The following is a 16,213-nucleotide window of genomic DNA, read 5'->3' as shown; positions in this document are numbered from 1 at the left end:
CATGAATGCTTTTCTGCCCTTCAGAGTATGTGATTTCCAGAGTGTGTGACCTCCTGGTGTCCCGTGTCTCCAGCTCTGCTCTCTGCCCAGTTACTTGTTCTACATTTATATCTTCCATTTTTATAATAATCCTTATTTATCAGAGATGTAATTACAGCACTGTCTGTAGGTTGTGGTATGGATGGAGGATGGTCCTACCTTTGGATGTGCAGATCTCTGGGTGTCAGTTTGTTGGAGTCCTCCTGTTGTATGTGATCTGTCCTTCAACACGTTTTTTCTTATGTCCTTTAAATCCTCTATTTCCTCTTTTTTCATAAAAATCTTTAGTCCAGCTCAGTCCAGCTCACTTTCCTGTTCCACAGAGTCCAATTTTTCCAGGTTTTGTCTTACTGTTTGCTCATTACAAGGTATAAATGATGAAAAACTCAGGAGCTCATCTTCAATGCTGCTTACTCCTAGGAATGGTGGGCGGGATCTATCTATCTATCTATCTATCTATCTATCTATCCATGTATCTATCTATCTATTTATCCATGTATCTATCTATCTATCCCTCTATCTATCTATCTATCTAGCTATCTATCTATCTATCTATCTATCTATCCATGTATCTATCTATCTATCTATCTATCTATCTATCTATCCATGTATCTATCTATCCCTCTATCTATCTATCTATCTATCTATCTGTCTATCTATCTATCTATCTATCCATGTATCTATCTATCTGTCTATCTATCTATCTATCCGTCCATCTATCTATCTGTCTGTCTATCTATCTATCTATCTATCCGTCCATCTATCTGTCTGTCTATCTATCTATCTATCTATCTATCTATCTATCTGTCTATCCATGTATCTATCTATCTATCTATCTATCTATCTATCTATCTATCCATGTATCTATCTATCTATCTATCTATCCATGTATCTATCTATTTATCTATCTATCTATCAAATCAAATCAAATCAAATAAGCTTTATTGGCAGGAAATACAAATTAGTTTTGCCAAAGCAAGTGTACATTAGGGACTGGGGCTGTGGGGACGGTGGGTGGGGACTGTAGGAAGGATGGATGGGGCACATCCAGGGTGGGGATTGGGGGGCCACATCTGGGATGGGGGGCTATGGAAGTCCATGGCTTATCATAGTTCTCTTTCTCGAAGTCTATGACATTCGCTCACATACTGCGCTGCTATCTCCACTGCGCTCTCTTCTTCCCCCAGCAGGATATATATTTTCTCTTCCTCCTTCATGGAGCTGAAATCCGGGAAGAGATGTGAGAGTCTCCTGAAGTGAGTGTCCCTCACTGCTGAGTACTTGGTGCAGTGTAGCAGGAAGTGGGTTTCATCCTCCAGGGCCTCCAGGTCACAGTGTTGGCACAGTCTGTCCTCCCTGGGCTTGTAGCTCTGCTTGTGACGACCGGATTCGATGGCTAGACTGTGGGCACTGAGTCTATATCGGCTCAGGGTCCTGCGGTCTCTGGGGTCCGGGAGTTTCTCCAGATATGGGGCCAGTCTGTAGTCTCTCTGTAGTCTCTGGTACGTGGTCAGTTTCTGTGAGGTGTTGATGTCGGTCCTCCAGTCACTGATGTACCTCTCCTGGCCCTCGTCTACCATCTTCCTGATTCTGGTTCTTGTCAGGCTGCTGTGATTGGTTATTTTGTCCAGTTGGGTTTGGGAGAGCTGTGCCAGGGGTCCTGGTTCATCTGGCCCACGTATATGTATCAGAGCTTTGTGGTGATGGGAGCTTGGATTGCTCCTCTGTAGGTGAGCCTGAAATGATAGTGACCTCTTCAGAGCTGCTAGGTGTAGAGGGAATCTGCCCAGCTCAGCTCGACAGGCGCTGTTGGAGGTGCTTCGATGGACCTGGAGAAGGGGCTTACAGAATTCCAGGTGGAATATTTCTGTTGGGCTGGAATCCCACCTTGACCAATGCTTAATAATTGGTTGTTAGAAAAAGGTTTATTCCGTCTGGAAACGTCCGGCTGCATTGTGACCACGCCCCATCACGTGACCAATTACCTCATCCCTGGATGGAGCCCGTACACTATATACAACGTAGGAAGAAATGAGTGCTACAGCTACAGGACCTGTGATGACGTTACTGTCATGTGATCGGGGCGGAGCCCAAGAGACGAGGGGAAGTTCCTGTGAACGGAATCACTGTATCTCTTCAGCCCCGCCCCTGATCACATGGTGGAGCGTCATCACAGGTCCTTCACTGCTTCTTGTGAGCTCCACCCCTGATCACATGATAGTGACGTCATCACAGGTCCTTTATTGACAATAGTGGAGCAGATCTGTTCTGTGTGCTCAGCTCTTGTTCTCTGTTATCAGCCAGCAGCACATTCCTGCAATTCAGGTGAGGAGACAGCGGAGGGTGCAATGCAGTGTTGTTGTGAATCTGTGAGGAGAATGCCGTTCCCCCGCGTGGAGGCTCCTGTGGCTGCAGGCCGAGCCGTTCCCCCCCCCCCCCCCGCGCGGAGGCTCCTGTGGCTGCGGGCCGAGCCGTTCCCCCCCCCCCCCCCCCCCGCGCGGAGGCTCCTGTGGCTGCGGGCCGAGCCGTTCCCCCCCCCCCCCCCCCGCGCGGAGGCTCCTGTGGCTGCGGGCCGAGCCGTTCCCCCCCCCCCCCCCCCGCGCGGAGGCTCCTGTGACTGTGGGCCGAGCATTCCCCCGCGCGGAGACTCCTGTGACTGTGGGCCGAGCATTCCCCCCGCGCGAAGGCTCCTGTGGCTGTGGGCCGAGCCGTTCCCCCCGCGCGGAGGCTCCTGTGGCTGTGGGCCGAGCCGTTCCCCCCGCGCGGAGGCTCCTGTGGCTGTGGGCCGAGCATTCCCCCCGCGCGGAGGCTCCTGTGGCTGTGGGCCGAGCCGTTCCCCCCGCGCGGAGGCTCCTGTGGCTGTGGGCCGAGCCGTTCCCCCCGCGCGGAGGCTCCTGTGGCTGCAGGCCGAGCCATTCCCCCGCGCGGAGACTCCTGTGACTGTGGGCCGAGCATTCCCCCCGCGCGAAGGCTCCTGTGGCTGTGGGCCGAGCCGTTCCCCCCGCGCGGAGGCTCCTGTGGCTGTGGGCCGAGCCGTTCCCCCCGCGCGGAGGCTCCTGTGGCTGTGGGCCGAGCCGTTCCCCCCGCGCGGAGGCTCCTGTGGCTGTGGGCCGAGCATTCCCCCCGCGCGGAGGCTCCTGTGGCTGTGGGCCGAGCCGTTCCCCCCGCGCGGAGGCTCCTGTGGCTGTGGGCCGAGCCGTTCCCCCCGCGCGGAGGCTCCTGTGGCTGTGGGCCGAGCCGTTCCCCCCGCGCGGAGGCTCCTGTGGCCGTTCCCCCCGCGCGGAGGCTCCTGTGGCTGTGGGCCGAGCCGTTCCCCCCGCGCGGAGGCTCCTGTGGCCGTTCCCCCCCGCGCGGAGGCTCCTGTGGCTGCGGGCCGAGCATTCCCCCCGCGCGGAGGCTCCTGTGGCTGTGGGCCGAGCCGTTCTCCCCCCCGCGCGGAGGCTCCTGTGGCTGCAGGCCGAGCCGTTCTCCCCGCACGGAGGCTCCTGTGGCTGCAGGCCGAGCCGTTCTCCCCGCACGGAGGCTCCTGTGGCTGCAGGCCGAGCCGTTCTCCCCGCACGGAGGCTCCTGTGGCTGCGGGCCGAGCCGTTCTCCCCGCACGGAGGCTCCTGTGGCTGCGGGCCGAGCCGTTCTCCCCGCACAGAGGCTCCTGTGGCTGCGGGCCGAGCCGTTCTCCCCGCACGGAGGCTCCTGTGGCTGCGGGCCGAGCCGTTCTCCCCGCACGGAGGCTCCTGTGGCTGCGGGCCGAGCCGTTCCCCCCGTGCGGAGGCTCCTGTGGCTGCGTCCCGAGCCGTTCCCCCTGCGCGGAGGTTCCTGTGGTTGCGTCCCGAGCCGTTCTCCCCGCACGGAGGCTCCTGTGATTCTCACTATTCTTCCGTCCAGGCTCCTGCAATATTTGTGGTTCTCGTCTCCTCTGATTTGCAGCTTCTCTTTTATCACAGACCCCGGCAACACGAGATCCCTGCAGCGGATCCAGTTTTCCTCCTCCTCTGAATGATCCCTGAGGATGGATGAGAATGAGATCAGCAGAAGATTATTAACCCTCTCCCTGGAGATCATCTCCCTGCTGAGCGGAGAGGTAACTCCTACACATTCCTATCATTGTGATATGTGACATTGGGGAGAGGAAATCCAGAATAGCAAGGAAAGGATTCTCTACTGTAAGAGCAGTGACACTGGAGCCCTCTGCCAGGAGGAGTTGTCATAGTGATCTCGCTATATGAGTTGTAAAGGGGCCTGAATGTCTGTCCTGAGTCTAATAATATTCCGATTACAGGAGACGGTTATTGATCCCGGGATTTATACTGATTGTCAGATCTGGAGTCAGGGAGGAAATCTCCTTCCTAAGTGTCTCTCCATCCACAGGATTACACAATAGTGAGGAAGACAACGGTGGACTGTGTGACTCCCATCATCCATCTCCAGGAGTCAGGAGGGCGGAGCCTGAGCCCCATCACAGCCCCTCCCCCGATACATGAGAAGAGCAAGAAGAAGATCCTAGAGCTCAGCAACAAGATGATTGAGCTGCTGACCGGAGAGGTGACTGCTGGGACATTATACAGGAAGCACTGGAGGATTCTGGGTGATGAGGGGAGAGTTGACTGCTGGGACATTATACAGGAAGCACTGGAGGATTCTGGGTGATGAGGGGAGAGGTGACTGCTGGGACATTATACAGGAGGCACTGGAGGATTCTGGGTGATGAGGGGAGAGGTGACTGCTGGGACATTATACAGGAAGCACTGGAGGATTCTGGGTGATGAGGGGAGAGGTGACTGCTGGGACATTATACAGGAAGCACTGGAGGATTCTGGGTGATGAGGGGAGAGGTGACTGCTGGGACATTATACAGGAAGCACTGGAGGATTCTGGGTGATAAGCGGAGAGGAGACTGCTGGGACATTATACAGAAGGCACTGGAGGATTCTGGGAGATGAGGGGAGCGGTGAGTGCTGGGACATTATACAGGAAGCACTGGAGGATTCTGGGTGATGAGGGGAGAGGTAACTGCTGGGACATTATACAGGAAGCACTGGAGGATTCTGGGTGATGAGGGGAGAGGTGACTGCTGGGACATTATACAGGAAGCACTGGAGGATTCTGGGTGATGAGGGGAGAGGTGACTGCTGGGACATTATACAGGAAGCACTGGAGGATTCTGGGTGATGAGAGGAGAGGTGACTGCTGGGACATTATACAGGAAGCACTGGAGGATTCTGGGTGATGAGGGGAGAGGTGACTGCTGGGACATTATACAGGAAGCACTGGATGATTCTGGGTGATGAGGGGAGAGGTGACTGCTGGGACATTATACTGGAAGCACTGGATGATTCTGGGTGATGAGGGGAGAGGTAACTGCTGGGACATTATACAGGAAGCACTGGATGATTCTGGGTGATGAGGGGAGAGGTAACTGCTGGGACATTATACAGGAAGCACTGGAGGATTCTGGGTTATGAGGGGAGAGGTGACTGCTGGGACATTATACAGGAAGCACTGGAGGATTCTGGGTGATGAGGGGAGAGGTGACTGCTGGGACATTATACAGGAAGCACTGGAGGATTCTGGGTGATGAGGAGAGAGGTGACTGCTGGGACATTATACAGGAGGCACTGGAGGATTCTGGGTGATTAGGGGAGAGGTGACTGCTGGGACATTATACAGGAAGCACTGGAGAATTCTGGGTGATGAGGGGAGAGGTGACTGCTGGGACATTATACAGGAAGCACTGGAGGATTCTGGGTGATGAGGGGAGAGTTGACTGCTGGGACATTATACAGGAAGCACTGGAGGATTCTGGGTGATGAGGGGAGAGGTGACTGCTGGGACATTATACAGGAGGCACTGGAGGATTCTGGGTGATGAGGGGAGAGGTGACTGCTGGGACATTATACAGGAAGCACTGGAGGATTCTGGGTGATGAGGGGAGAGGTGACTGCTGGGACATTATACAGGAAGCACTGGAGGATTCTGGGTGATGAGGGGAGAGGTGACTGCTGGGACATTATACAGGAAGCACTGGAGGATTCTGGGTGATAAGCGGAGAGGAGACTGCTGGGACATTATACAGAAGGCACTGGAGGATTCTGGGAGATGAGGGGAGCGGTGAGTGCTGGGACATTATACAGGAAGCACTGGAGGATTCTGGGTGATGAGGGGAGAGGTAACTGCTGGGACATTATACAGGAAGCACTGGAGGATTCTGGGTGATGAGGGGAGAGGTGACTGCTGGGACATTATACAGGAAGCACTGGAGGATTCTGGGTGATGAGGGGAGAGGTGACTGCTGGGACATTATACAGGAAGCACTGGAGGATTCTGGGTGATGAGAGGAGAGGTGACTGCTGGGACATTATACAGGAAGCACTGGAGGATTCTGGGTGATGAGGGGAGAGGTGACTGCTGGGACATTATACAGGAAGCACTGGATGATTCTGGGTGATGAGGGGAGAGGTGACTGCTGGGACATTATACTGGAAGCACTGGATGATTCTGGGTGATGAGGGGAGAGGTAACTGCTGGGACATTATACAGGAAGCACTGGATGATTCTGGGTGATGAGGGGAGAGGTAACTGCTGGGACATTATACAGGAAGCACTGGAGGATTCTGGGTTATGAGGGGAGAGGTGACTGCTGGGACATTATACAGGAAGCACTGGAGGATTCTGGGTGATGAGGGGAGAGGTGACTGCTGGGACATTATACAGGAAGCACTGGAGGATTCTGGGTGATGAGGAGAGAGGTGACTGCTGGGACATTATACAGGAGGCACTGGAGGATTCTGGGTGATTAGGGGAGAGGTGACTGCTGGGACATTATACAGGAGGCACTGGAGGATTCTGGGGGATGAGGGGAGAGGTGACTGCTGGGACATTATACAGGAAGCACTGGATGATTCTGGGTGATGAGGGGAGAGGTTACTGCTGGGACATTATACAGGAAGCACTGGAGGATTCTGGGTGATGAGGGGAGAGGTGACTGCTGGGACATTATACAGGAAGCACTGGAGGATTCTGGGTGATGAGGGGAGAGGTGACTGCTGGGACATTATACAGGAAGGACTGGAGGATTCTGGGTGATGAGGGGAGAGGTGACTGCTGGGACATTATACAGGAAGCACTGGAGGATTCTGGGTGATGACTGGAGAGGTGACTGCTGGGACATTATACAGGAAGCACTGGATGATTCTGGGTGATGAGGGGAGAGGTTACTGCTGGGACATTATACAGGAAGCACTGGAGGATTCTGGGTGATGAGGGGAGAGGTGACTGCTGGGACATTATACAGGAAGCACTGGAGGATTCTGGGTGATGAGGGGAGAGGTGACTGCTGGGACATTATACAGGAAGGACTGGAGGATTCTGGGTGATGAGGGGAGAGGTGACTGCTGGGACATTATACAGGAAGCACTGGAGGATTCTGGGTGATGACTGGAGAGGTGACTGCTGGGACATTATACAGGAAGCACTGGATGATTCTGGGTGATGAGGGGAGAGGTTACTGCTGGGACATTATACAGGAAGCACTGGAGGATTCTGGGTGATGAGGGGAGAGGTGACTGCTGGGACATTATACAGGAAGCACTGGAGGATTCTGGGTGATGAGGGGAGAGGTGACTGCTGGGACATTATACAGGAAGCACTGGAGGATTCTGGGTGATGAGGGTAGAGGTGACTGCTGGGACATTATACAGGAAGGACTGGAGGATTCTGGGTGATGAGGGGAGAGGTGACTGCTGGGACATTATACAGGAAGCACTGGAGGATTCTGCGTGATTAGGGGAGAGGTGACTGCTGGGACATTATACAGGAAGCACTGGAGGATTCTGGGTGATGAGGGGAGAGGTGACTGCTGGGACATTATACAGGAAGCACTGGATGATTCTGGGTGATGAGGGGAGAGGTGACTGCTGGGACATTATACTGGAAGCACTGGATGATTCTGGGTGATGAGGGGAGAGGTAACTGCTGGGACATTATACAGGAAGCACTGGATGATTCTGGGTGATGAGGGGAGAGGTAACTGCTGGGACATTATACAGGAAGCACTGGAGGATTCTGGGTTATGAGGGGAGAGGTGACTGCTGGGACATTATACAGGAAGCACTGGAGGATTCTGGGTGATGAGGGGAGAGGTGACTGCTGGGACATTATACAGGAAGCACTGGAGGATTCTGGGTGATGAGGAGAGAGGTGACTGCTGGGACATTATACAGGAGGCACTGGAGGATTCTGGGTGATTAGGGGAGAGGTGACTGCTGGGACATTATACAGGAAGCACTGGAGAATTCTGGGTGATGACTGGAGAGGTGACTGCTGGGACATTATACAGGAAGCACTGGATGATTCTGGGTGATGAGGGGAGAGGTTACTGCTGGGACATTATACAGGAAGCACTGGAGGATTCTGGGTGATGAGGGGAGAGGTGACTGCTGGGACATTATACAGGAAGCACTGGAGGATTCTGGGTGATGAGGGGAGAGGTGACTGCTGGGACATTATACAGGAAGGACTGGAGGATTCTGGGTGATGAGGGGAGAGGTGACTGCTGGGACATTATACAGGAAGCACTGGAGGATTCTGGGTGATGACTGGAGAGGTGACTGCTGGGACATTATACAGGAAGCACTGGATGATTCTGGGTGATGAGGGGAGAGGTTACTGCTGGGACATTATACAGGAAGCACTGGAGGATTCTGGGTGATGAGGGGAGAGGTGACTGCTGGGACATTATACAGGAAGCACTGGAGGATTCTGGGTGATGAGGGGAGAGGTGACTGCTGGGACATTATACAGGAAGGACTGGAGGATTCTGGGTGATGAGGGGAGAGGTGACTGCTGGGACATTATACAGGAAGCACTGGAGGATTCTGGGTGATGACTGGAGAGGTGACTGCTGGGACATTATACAGGAAGCACTGGATGATTCTGGGTGATGAGGGGAGAGGTTACTGCTGGGACATTATACAGGAAGCACTGGAGGATTCTGGGTGATGAGGGGAGAGGTGACTGCTGGGACATTATACAGGAAGCACTGGAGGATTCTGGGTGATGAGGGGAGAGGTGACTGCTGGGACATTATACAGGAAGCACTGGAGGATTCTGGGTGATGAGGGTAGAGGTGACTGCTGGGACATTATACAGGAAGGACTGGAGGATTCTGGGTGATGAGGGGAGAGGTGACTGCTGGGACATTATACAGGAAGCACTGGAGGATTCTGCGTGATTAGGGGAGAGGTGACTGCTGGGACATTATACAGGAAGCACTGGAGGATTCTGGGTGATGAGGGGAGAGGTGAGTGCTGGGACATTATACAGGAAGCACTGGAGGATTCTGGGTGATGAGGTGAGAGGTGACTGCTGGGATATTATACAGGAGGCACTGGAGGATTCTGGGTGATGAGGTGAGAGGTGACTGCTGGGATATTATACAGGAGGCACTGGAGGATTCTGGGTGATGAGGGGAGAAGTGACTGCTGGGACATTATACAGGAAGCACTGGAGGATTCTGGGTGATGAGGGGAGAAGTGACTGCTAGGACATTATACAGGAAGCATTGGAGGATTCTGGGTGATGAGGGGAGAGGTGACTGCTGGGACATTATACAGGAAGCACTGGAGGATACTGGGTGATGAGGGGAGAGGTGACTGCTGGGACATTATACAGGAGGCACTGGAGGATTCTGGGTGATGAGGGGAGAGGAGACTGCTGGGACATTATACAGGAAGCACTGGAGGATTCTGGGTGATGAGCGGAGAGGAAACTGCTGGGACATTATACAGGAAGCACTGGATTATTCTGGGTGATGAGGGGAGAGGTGACTGCTGGGATATTATGCAGGAGGCACTGGAGGATTCTGGGTGATGAGGTGAGAGGTGACTGCTGGGACATTATACAGGAAGCACTGGAGGATTCTGGGTGATGAGGGGAGAGGTGACTGCTGGGACATTATACAGGAGGAACTGGAGGATTCTGGGTGATGACGTGAGAGGTGACTGCTGGGACATTATACAGGAAGCACTGGAGGATTCTGGGTGATAAGCGGAGAGGTGACTGCTGGGACATTATACAGAAGGCACTGGAGGATTCTGGGAGATGAGGGGAGCGGTGAGTGCTGGGACATTATACAGGAAGCACTGGAGGATTCTGGGTGATTAGGGGAGAGGTGACTGCTGGGACATTATACAGGAAGCACTGGAGGATTCTGGGTGATGAGGGGAGAGGTTACTGCTGGGACATTATACAGGAAGCACTGGAGGATTCTGCGTGATTAGGGGAGAGGTGACTGCTGGGACATTATACAGGAAGCACTGGAGGATTCTGGGTGATGAGGGGAGAGGTGAGTGCTGGGACATTATACAGGAAGCACTGGAGGATTCTGGGTGATGAGGGGAGAGGGGACTGCTGCGACATTATACAGGAAGCACTGGAGGATTCTGGTTGATGAGGGGAGAGGTGACTGCTGGGACATTATACAGGAAGCACTGGAGGATTCTGGGTGATGAGGGGAAAGATGACTGCTGGGACATTATACAGGAAGCACTGGAGAAGTCTGGGTGATGAGGGGAGAGGTGACTGCTGGGACATTATACAGGAGGCACTGGAGGATTCTGGGTGATGACCAGAGAGGTGACTGCTGGGACATTATACAGGAAGCACTGGAAGAGTCTGGGTGATGAGGGGGGAGGTGACTGCTGGGACATTATACAGGAGGCACTAGAGGATTCTGGGTGATGAGGGGAGCCGTGAGTGCTGGGATATTATACAGGAAGCACTGGATTATTCTGGATGATGAGGGGAGAGGTGACTGCTGGGACATTATACAGGAAGCACTGGAGGATTCTGGGTGATGAGGGGAGAGGTGACTGCTGGGACATTATACAGGAGGGACTGGAGGATTCTGGGTGATAAGGGGAGAGGTGACTGCTGGGACATTATACAGGAAGCATTGGAGGATTCTGGGTGATGAGGGGAGAGGTTACTGCTGGGACATTATACAGGAAGCACTGGAGGATTCTGGGTGATGAGCGGAGAGGTGACTGCTGGGACATTATACAGGAAGCACTGGAGGATTCTGCGTGATTTGGGGAGAGGTGACTGCTGGGACATTATACAGGAAGCACTGGAGGATTCTGGGTGATGAGGGGAGAGATGACTGCTGGGACATTATACAGGAAGCACTGGAGGATTCTGGGTGATGAGGGGAGAGGTAACTGCTGGGACATTATACAGGAGGCACTGGAGGATTCTGGGTGATGAGGGGAGAGGTGACTGCTGCGACATTATACAGGAAGCACTGGAGGATTCTGGGTGATGAGGGGAGAGGTGACTGCTGGGACATTAAAGAGGAAGCACTGGATTATTCTGGATGATGAGGGGAGAGGTGACTGCTGGGACATTATACAGGAGGCACTGGAGGATTCTGGGTGATGAGGGGAGAGGTGACTGCTGGGACATTATACAGGAAGCACTGGAGGATTCTGGGTGATGAGGGGAGAGGTGACTGCTGGGACATTATACAGGAAGCACTGGAGGATTCTGGGTGATGAGGGGAGAGGTGACTGCTGGGACATTATACAGGAAGCACTGGAGGATTCTGGGTGATGAGGGGAGAGGTGACTGCTGGGGCATTATACAGGAGGCACTGGAGGATTCTGGGTGATGAGGGGAGAGGTGACTGCTGGGACATTATACAGGAAGCACTGGAGGATTCTGGGTGATGAGGGGAGAGGAGACTGCTGGGACATTATACAGGAAGCACTGGAGGATTCTGGGTGTTGAGGGGAGAGGTGACTGCTGGGACATTATACAGGAGGCACTGGAGGATTCTGGGTGATGAGGGGAGAGGTGACTGCTGGGACATTATACAGGAAGCACTGGAGGATTCTGGGTGATGAGGGGAGAGGTGACTGCTGGGACATTATACAGGAAGCACTGGAGAAGTCTGGGTGATGAGGGGAGAGGTGACTGCTGGGACATTATACAGGAGGCACTGGAGGATTCTGGGAGATGAGGGGAGCGGTGAGTGCTGGGACATTATACAGGAAGCACTGGAGGATTCTGGGTGATTAGGGGAGAGGTGACTGCTGGGACATTATACAGGAAGCACTGGAGGATTCTGGGTGATGACCGGAGAGGTGACTGCTGGGACATTATACAGGAGGCACTGGAGGATTCTGGGTGATGAGAGGAGAGGTGACTGCTGGGACATTATACAGGAAGCACTGGAGGATTCTGGGTGATGACCGGAGAGGTGACTGCTGGGACATTATACAGGAGGCACTGGAGGATTCTGGGTGATGAGGGGAGAGGAGACTGCTGGGACATTATACAGGAAGCACTGGAGGATTCTGGGTGATGAGCGGAGAGGAAACTGCTGGGACATTATACAGGAAGCACTGGATTATTCTGGGTGATGAGGGGAGAGGTGACTGCTGGGATATTATGCAGGAGGCACTGGAGGATTCTGGGTGATGAGGTGAGAGGTGACTGCTGGGACATTATACAGGAAGCACTGGAGGATTCTGGGTGATGACGTGAGAGGTGACTGCTGGGACATTATACAGGAAGCACTGGAGGATTCTGGGTGATAAGCGGAGAGGAGACTGCTGGGACATTATACAGAAGGCACTGGAGGATTCTGGGAGATGAGGGGAGCGGTGAGTGCTGGGACATTATACAGGAAGCACTGGAGGATTCTGCGTGATTAGGGGAGAGGTGACTGCTGGGACATTATACAGGAAGCACTGGAGGATTCTGGGTGATGAGGGGAGAGGTGAGTGCTGGGACATTATACAGGAAGCACTGGAGGATTCTGGGTGATGAGGGGAGAGGGGACTGCTGCGACATTATACAGGAAGCACTGGAGGATTCTGGGTGATGAGGGGAGAGGTGACTGCTGGGACATTAAAGAGGAAGCACTGGAGGATTCTGGGTGATGAGGGGAAAGATGACTGCTGGGACATTATACAGGAAGCACTGGAGAAGTCTGGGTGATGAGGGGAGAGGTGACTGCTGGGACATTATACAGGAGGCACTGGAGGATTCTGGGTGATGACCAGAGAGGTGACTGCTGGGACATTATACAGGAAGCACTGGAAGAGTCTGGGTGATGAGGGGGGAGGTGACTGCTGGGACATTATACAGGAGGCACTAGAGGATTCTGGGTGATGAGGGGAGCCGTGAGTGCTGGGATATTATACAGGAAGCACTGGATTATTCTGGATGATGAGGGGAGAGGTGACTGCTGGGACATTATACAGGAAGCACTGGAGGATTCTGGGTGATGAGGGGAGAGGTGACTGCTGGGACATTATACAGGAGGGACTGGAGGATTCTGGGTGATAAGGGGAGAGGTGACTGCTGGGACATTATACAGGAAGCATTGGAGGATTCTGGGTGATGAGGGGAGAGGTTACTGCTGGGACATTATACAGGAAGCACTGGAGGATTCTGGGTGATGAGCGGAGAGGTGACTGCTGGGACATTATACAGGAAGCACTGGAGGATTCTGCGTGATTTGGGGAGAGGTGACTGCTGGGACATTATACAGGAAGCACTGGAGGATTCTGGGTGATGAGGGGAGAGGTGACTGCTGGGACATTATACAGGAAGCACTGGAGGATTCTGGGTGATGAGGGGAGAGGTAACTGCTGGGACATTATACAGGAGGCACTGGAGGATTCTGGGTGATGAGGGGAGAGGTGACTGCTGCGACATTATACAGGAAGCACTGGAGGATTCTGGGTGATGAGGGGAGAGGTGACTGCTGGGACATTATACAGGAGGCACTGGAGGATTCTGGGAGATGAGGGGAGCGGTGAGTGCTGGGACATTATACAGGAAGCACTGGAGGATTCTGGGTGATTAGGGGAGAGGTGACTGCTGGGACATTATACAGGAGGCACTGGAGGATTCTGGGTGATGAGGGGAGAGGTGACTGCTGGGACATTATACAGGAGGCACTGGAGGATTCTGGGTGATGAGGGGAGAGGTGACTGCTGGGACATTATACAGGAAGCACTGGAGGATTCTGGGTGATGAGGGGAGAGGTTACTGCTGGGACATTATACAGGAAGCACTGGAGGATTCTGGGTGATGAGAGGTGACTGCTGGGACATTATACAGGAAGCACTGGAGGATTCTGGGTGATGAGGGGAGAGGTGACTGCTGGGAGATTATACAGGAAGCACTGGAGGATTCTGGGTGATGAGGAGAGAGGTGACTGCTGGGATATTATACAGGAAGCACTGGAGGATTCTGGGTGATGAGGGGAGAGGTGACTGCTGGGACATTATACAGGAAGCACTGGAGGATTCTGGGTGATGAGGGGAGAAGTGACTGCTGGGACATTATACAGGAAGCACTGGAGGATTCTGGGTGATGAGGGGAGAAGTGACTGCTAGGACATTATACAGGAAGCATTGGAGGATTCTGGGTGATGAGGGGAGAGGTGACTGCTGGGACATTATACAGGAAGCACTGGAGGATACTGGGTGATGAGGGGAGAGGTGACTGCTGGGACATTATACAGGAAGCACTGGAGGATTCTGGGTGATGAGGAGGGAGGTGACTGCTGGGACATTATACAGGAAGCACTGGAGGATTCTGGGTGATGAGGGGAGAGGTGACTGCTGGGACATTATACAGGAAGCACTGGAGGATTTTGGGTGATGAGTGGAGAGGTGACTGCTGGGACATTATACAGGAAGCACTGGAGGATTCTGGGTGATGAGGGGAGAGGTGACTGCTGGGACATTATACAGGAAGCACTGGAGGATTCTGGGTGATGAGGGGAGAGGTGACTGCTGGGACATTATACAGGAAGCACTGGAGGATTCTGGGTGATGAGGGGAGAGGTGACTGCTGGGACATTATACAGGAAGCACTGGAGGATTCTGGGTGATGAGCGGAGAGGAGACTGCTGGGACATTATACAGGAAGCACTGGAGGATTCTGGGTGATGAGGGGAGAGGTGACTGCTGGGACATTATACAGGAAGCACTGGAGGATTCTGGGTGATGAGGGGAGAGGTGACTGCTGGGACATTATACAGGAAGCACTGGAGGATTCTGGGTGATGAGGGGAGAGGTGACTGCTGGGACATTATACAGGAAGCACTGGAGGATTCTGGGGGATGAGGAGAGAGGTGACTGCTGGGACATTATACAGGAAGCACTGGAGGATTCTGGGTGATGAGGGGAGAAGTAACTGCTGGGACATTATACAGGAAGCACTGGAGGATTCTGGGTGATGAGGGGAGAGGTGACTGCTGGGATATTATACAGGAAGCATTGGAGGATTCTGGGTGATGACCGGAGAGGTGACTGCTGGGACATTATACAGGAGGCACTGGAGGATTCTGAGTGATGAGGGGAGAGGTGACTGCTGGGACATTATACAGGAAGCACTGGAGGATTCTGGGTGATGAGGGGAGAGGTGACTGCTGGGACATTATACAGGAAGCACTGGAGGATTCTGGGTGATGACCGGAAAGGTGACTGCTGGGACATTATACAGGAAGCACTGGAGGATTCTGAGTGATGAGGGGAGAGGTGACTGATGGGACATTATACAGGAAGCACTGGAGGATTCTGGGTGATGAGGGGAGAGGAGACTGCTGGGACATTATACAGGGAGCACTGGAGGATTCTGGGTGATGAGGGGAGAGGTGACTGCTGGGACATTATACAGGAAGCACTGGAGGATTCTGGGTGATGAGGTGAGAGGTGACTGCTGGGATATTATACAGGAGGCACTGGAGGATTCTGGGTGATGAGGTGAGAGGTGACTGCTGGGATATTATACAGGAGGCACTGGAGGATTCTGGGTGATGAGGTGAGAGGTGACTGCTGGGACATTATACAGGAAGCACTGGAGGATTCTGGGTGATGAGGGGAGAGGTGACTGCTGGGACATTATACAGGAGGAACTGGAGGATTCTGGGTGATGAGGGGAGAGGTGACTGCTGGGACATTATACAGGAAGCACTGGAGGATTCTGGGTAATGAGGGGAGAGGTGACTGCTGGGACATTATACAGGAAGCACTGGAGGATTATGGGTGATGAGCGGAGAGGAAACTGCTGGGACATTATACAGGAAGCACTGGATTATTCTGGGTGATGAGGGGAGAGGTGACTGCTGGGATATTATACAGGAGGCACTGGAGGATTC

The 16,213-nt window shown here is 53.6% G+C and overlaps 1 protein-coding gene across 1 annotated transcript in view; it reads left to right on the top strand.

The window, feature by feature from the left end:
- The first annotated feature begins 2,277 nt into the window (after positions 1–2,277).
- The window catches only part of LOC142263653 (uncharacterized), a 152,375-nt gene continuing 138,439 nt past the window's right edge, over positions 2,278–16,213 (top strand). The window contains 3 exon segments of the mRNA XM_075332241.1: positions 2,278–2,364; positions 3,981–4,117; positions 4,405–4,578. Coding sequence (XP_075188356.1) covers positions 4,046–4,117; positions 4,405–4,578 — 246 coding nt within the window. The 5' untranslated portion in view covers positions 2,278–2,364; positions 3,981–4,045.

The sequence above is a fragment of the Anomaloglossus baeobatrachus genome, chromosome 1 (genome assembly GCF_048569485.1).
Source record: "Anomaloglossus baeobatrachus isolate aAnoBae1 chromosome 1, aAnoBae1.hap1, whole genome shotgun sequence".
Lineage (NCBI taxonomy): Eukaryota > Metazoa > Chordata > Amphibia > Anura > Aromobatidae > Anomaloglossus > Anomaloglossus baeobatrachus.
The sequence above is the reverse complement of the archived record's forward strand: the minus strand, read 5'-3'. Positions and strand labels throughout refer to the sequence as shown.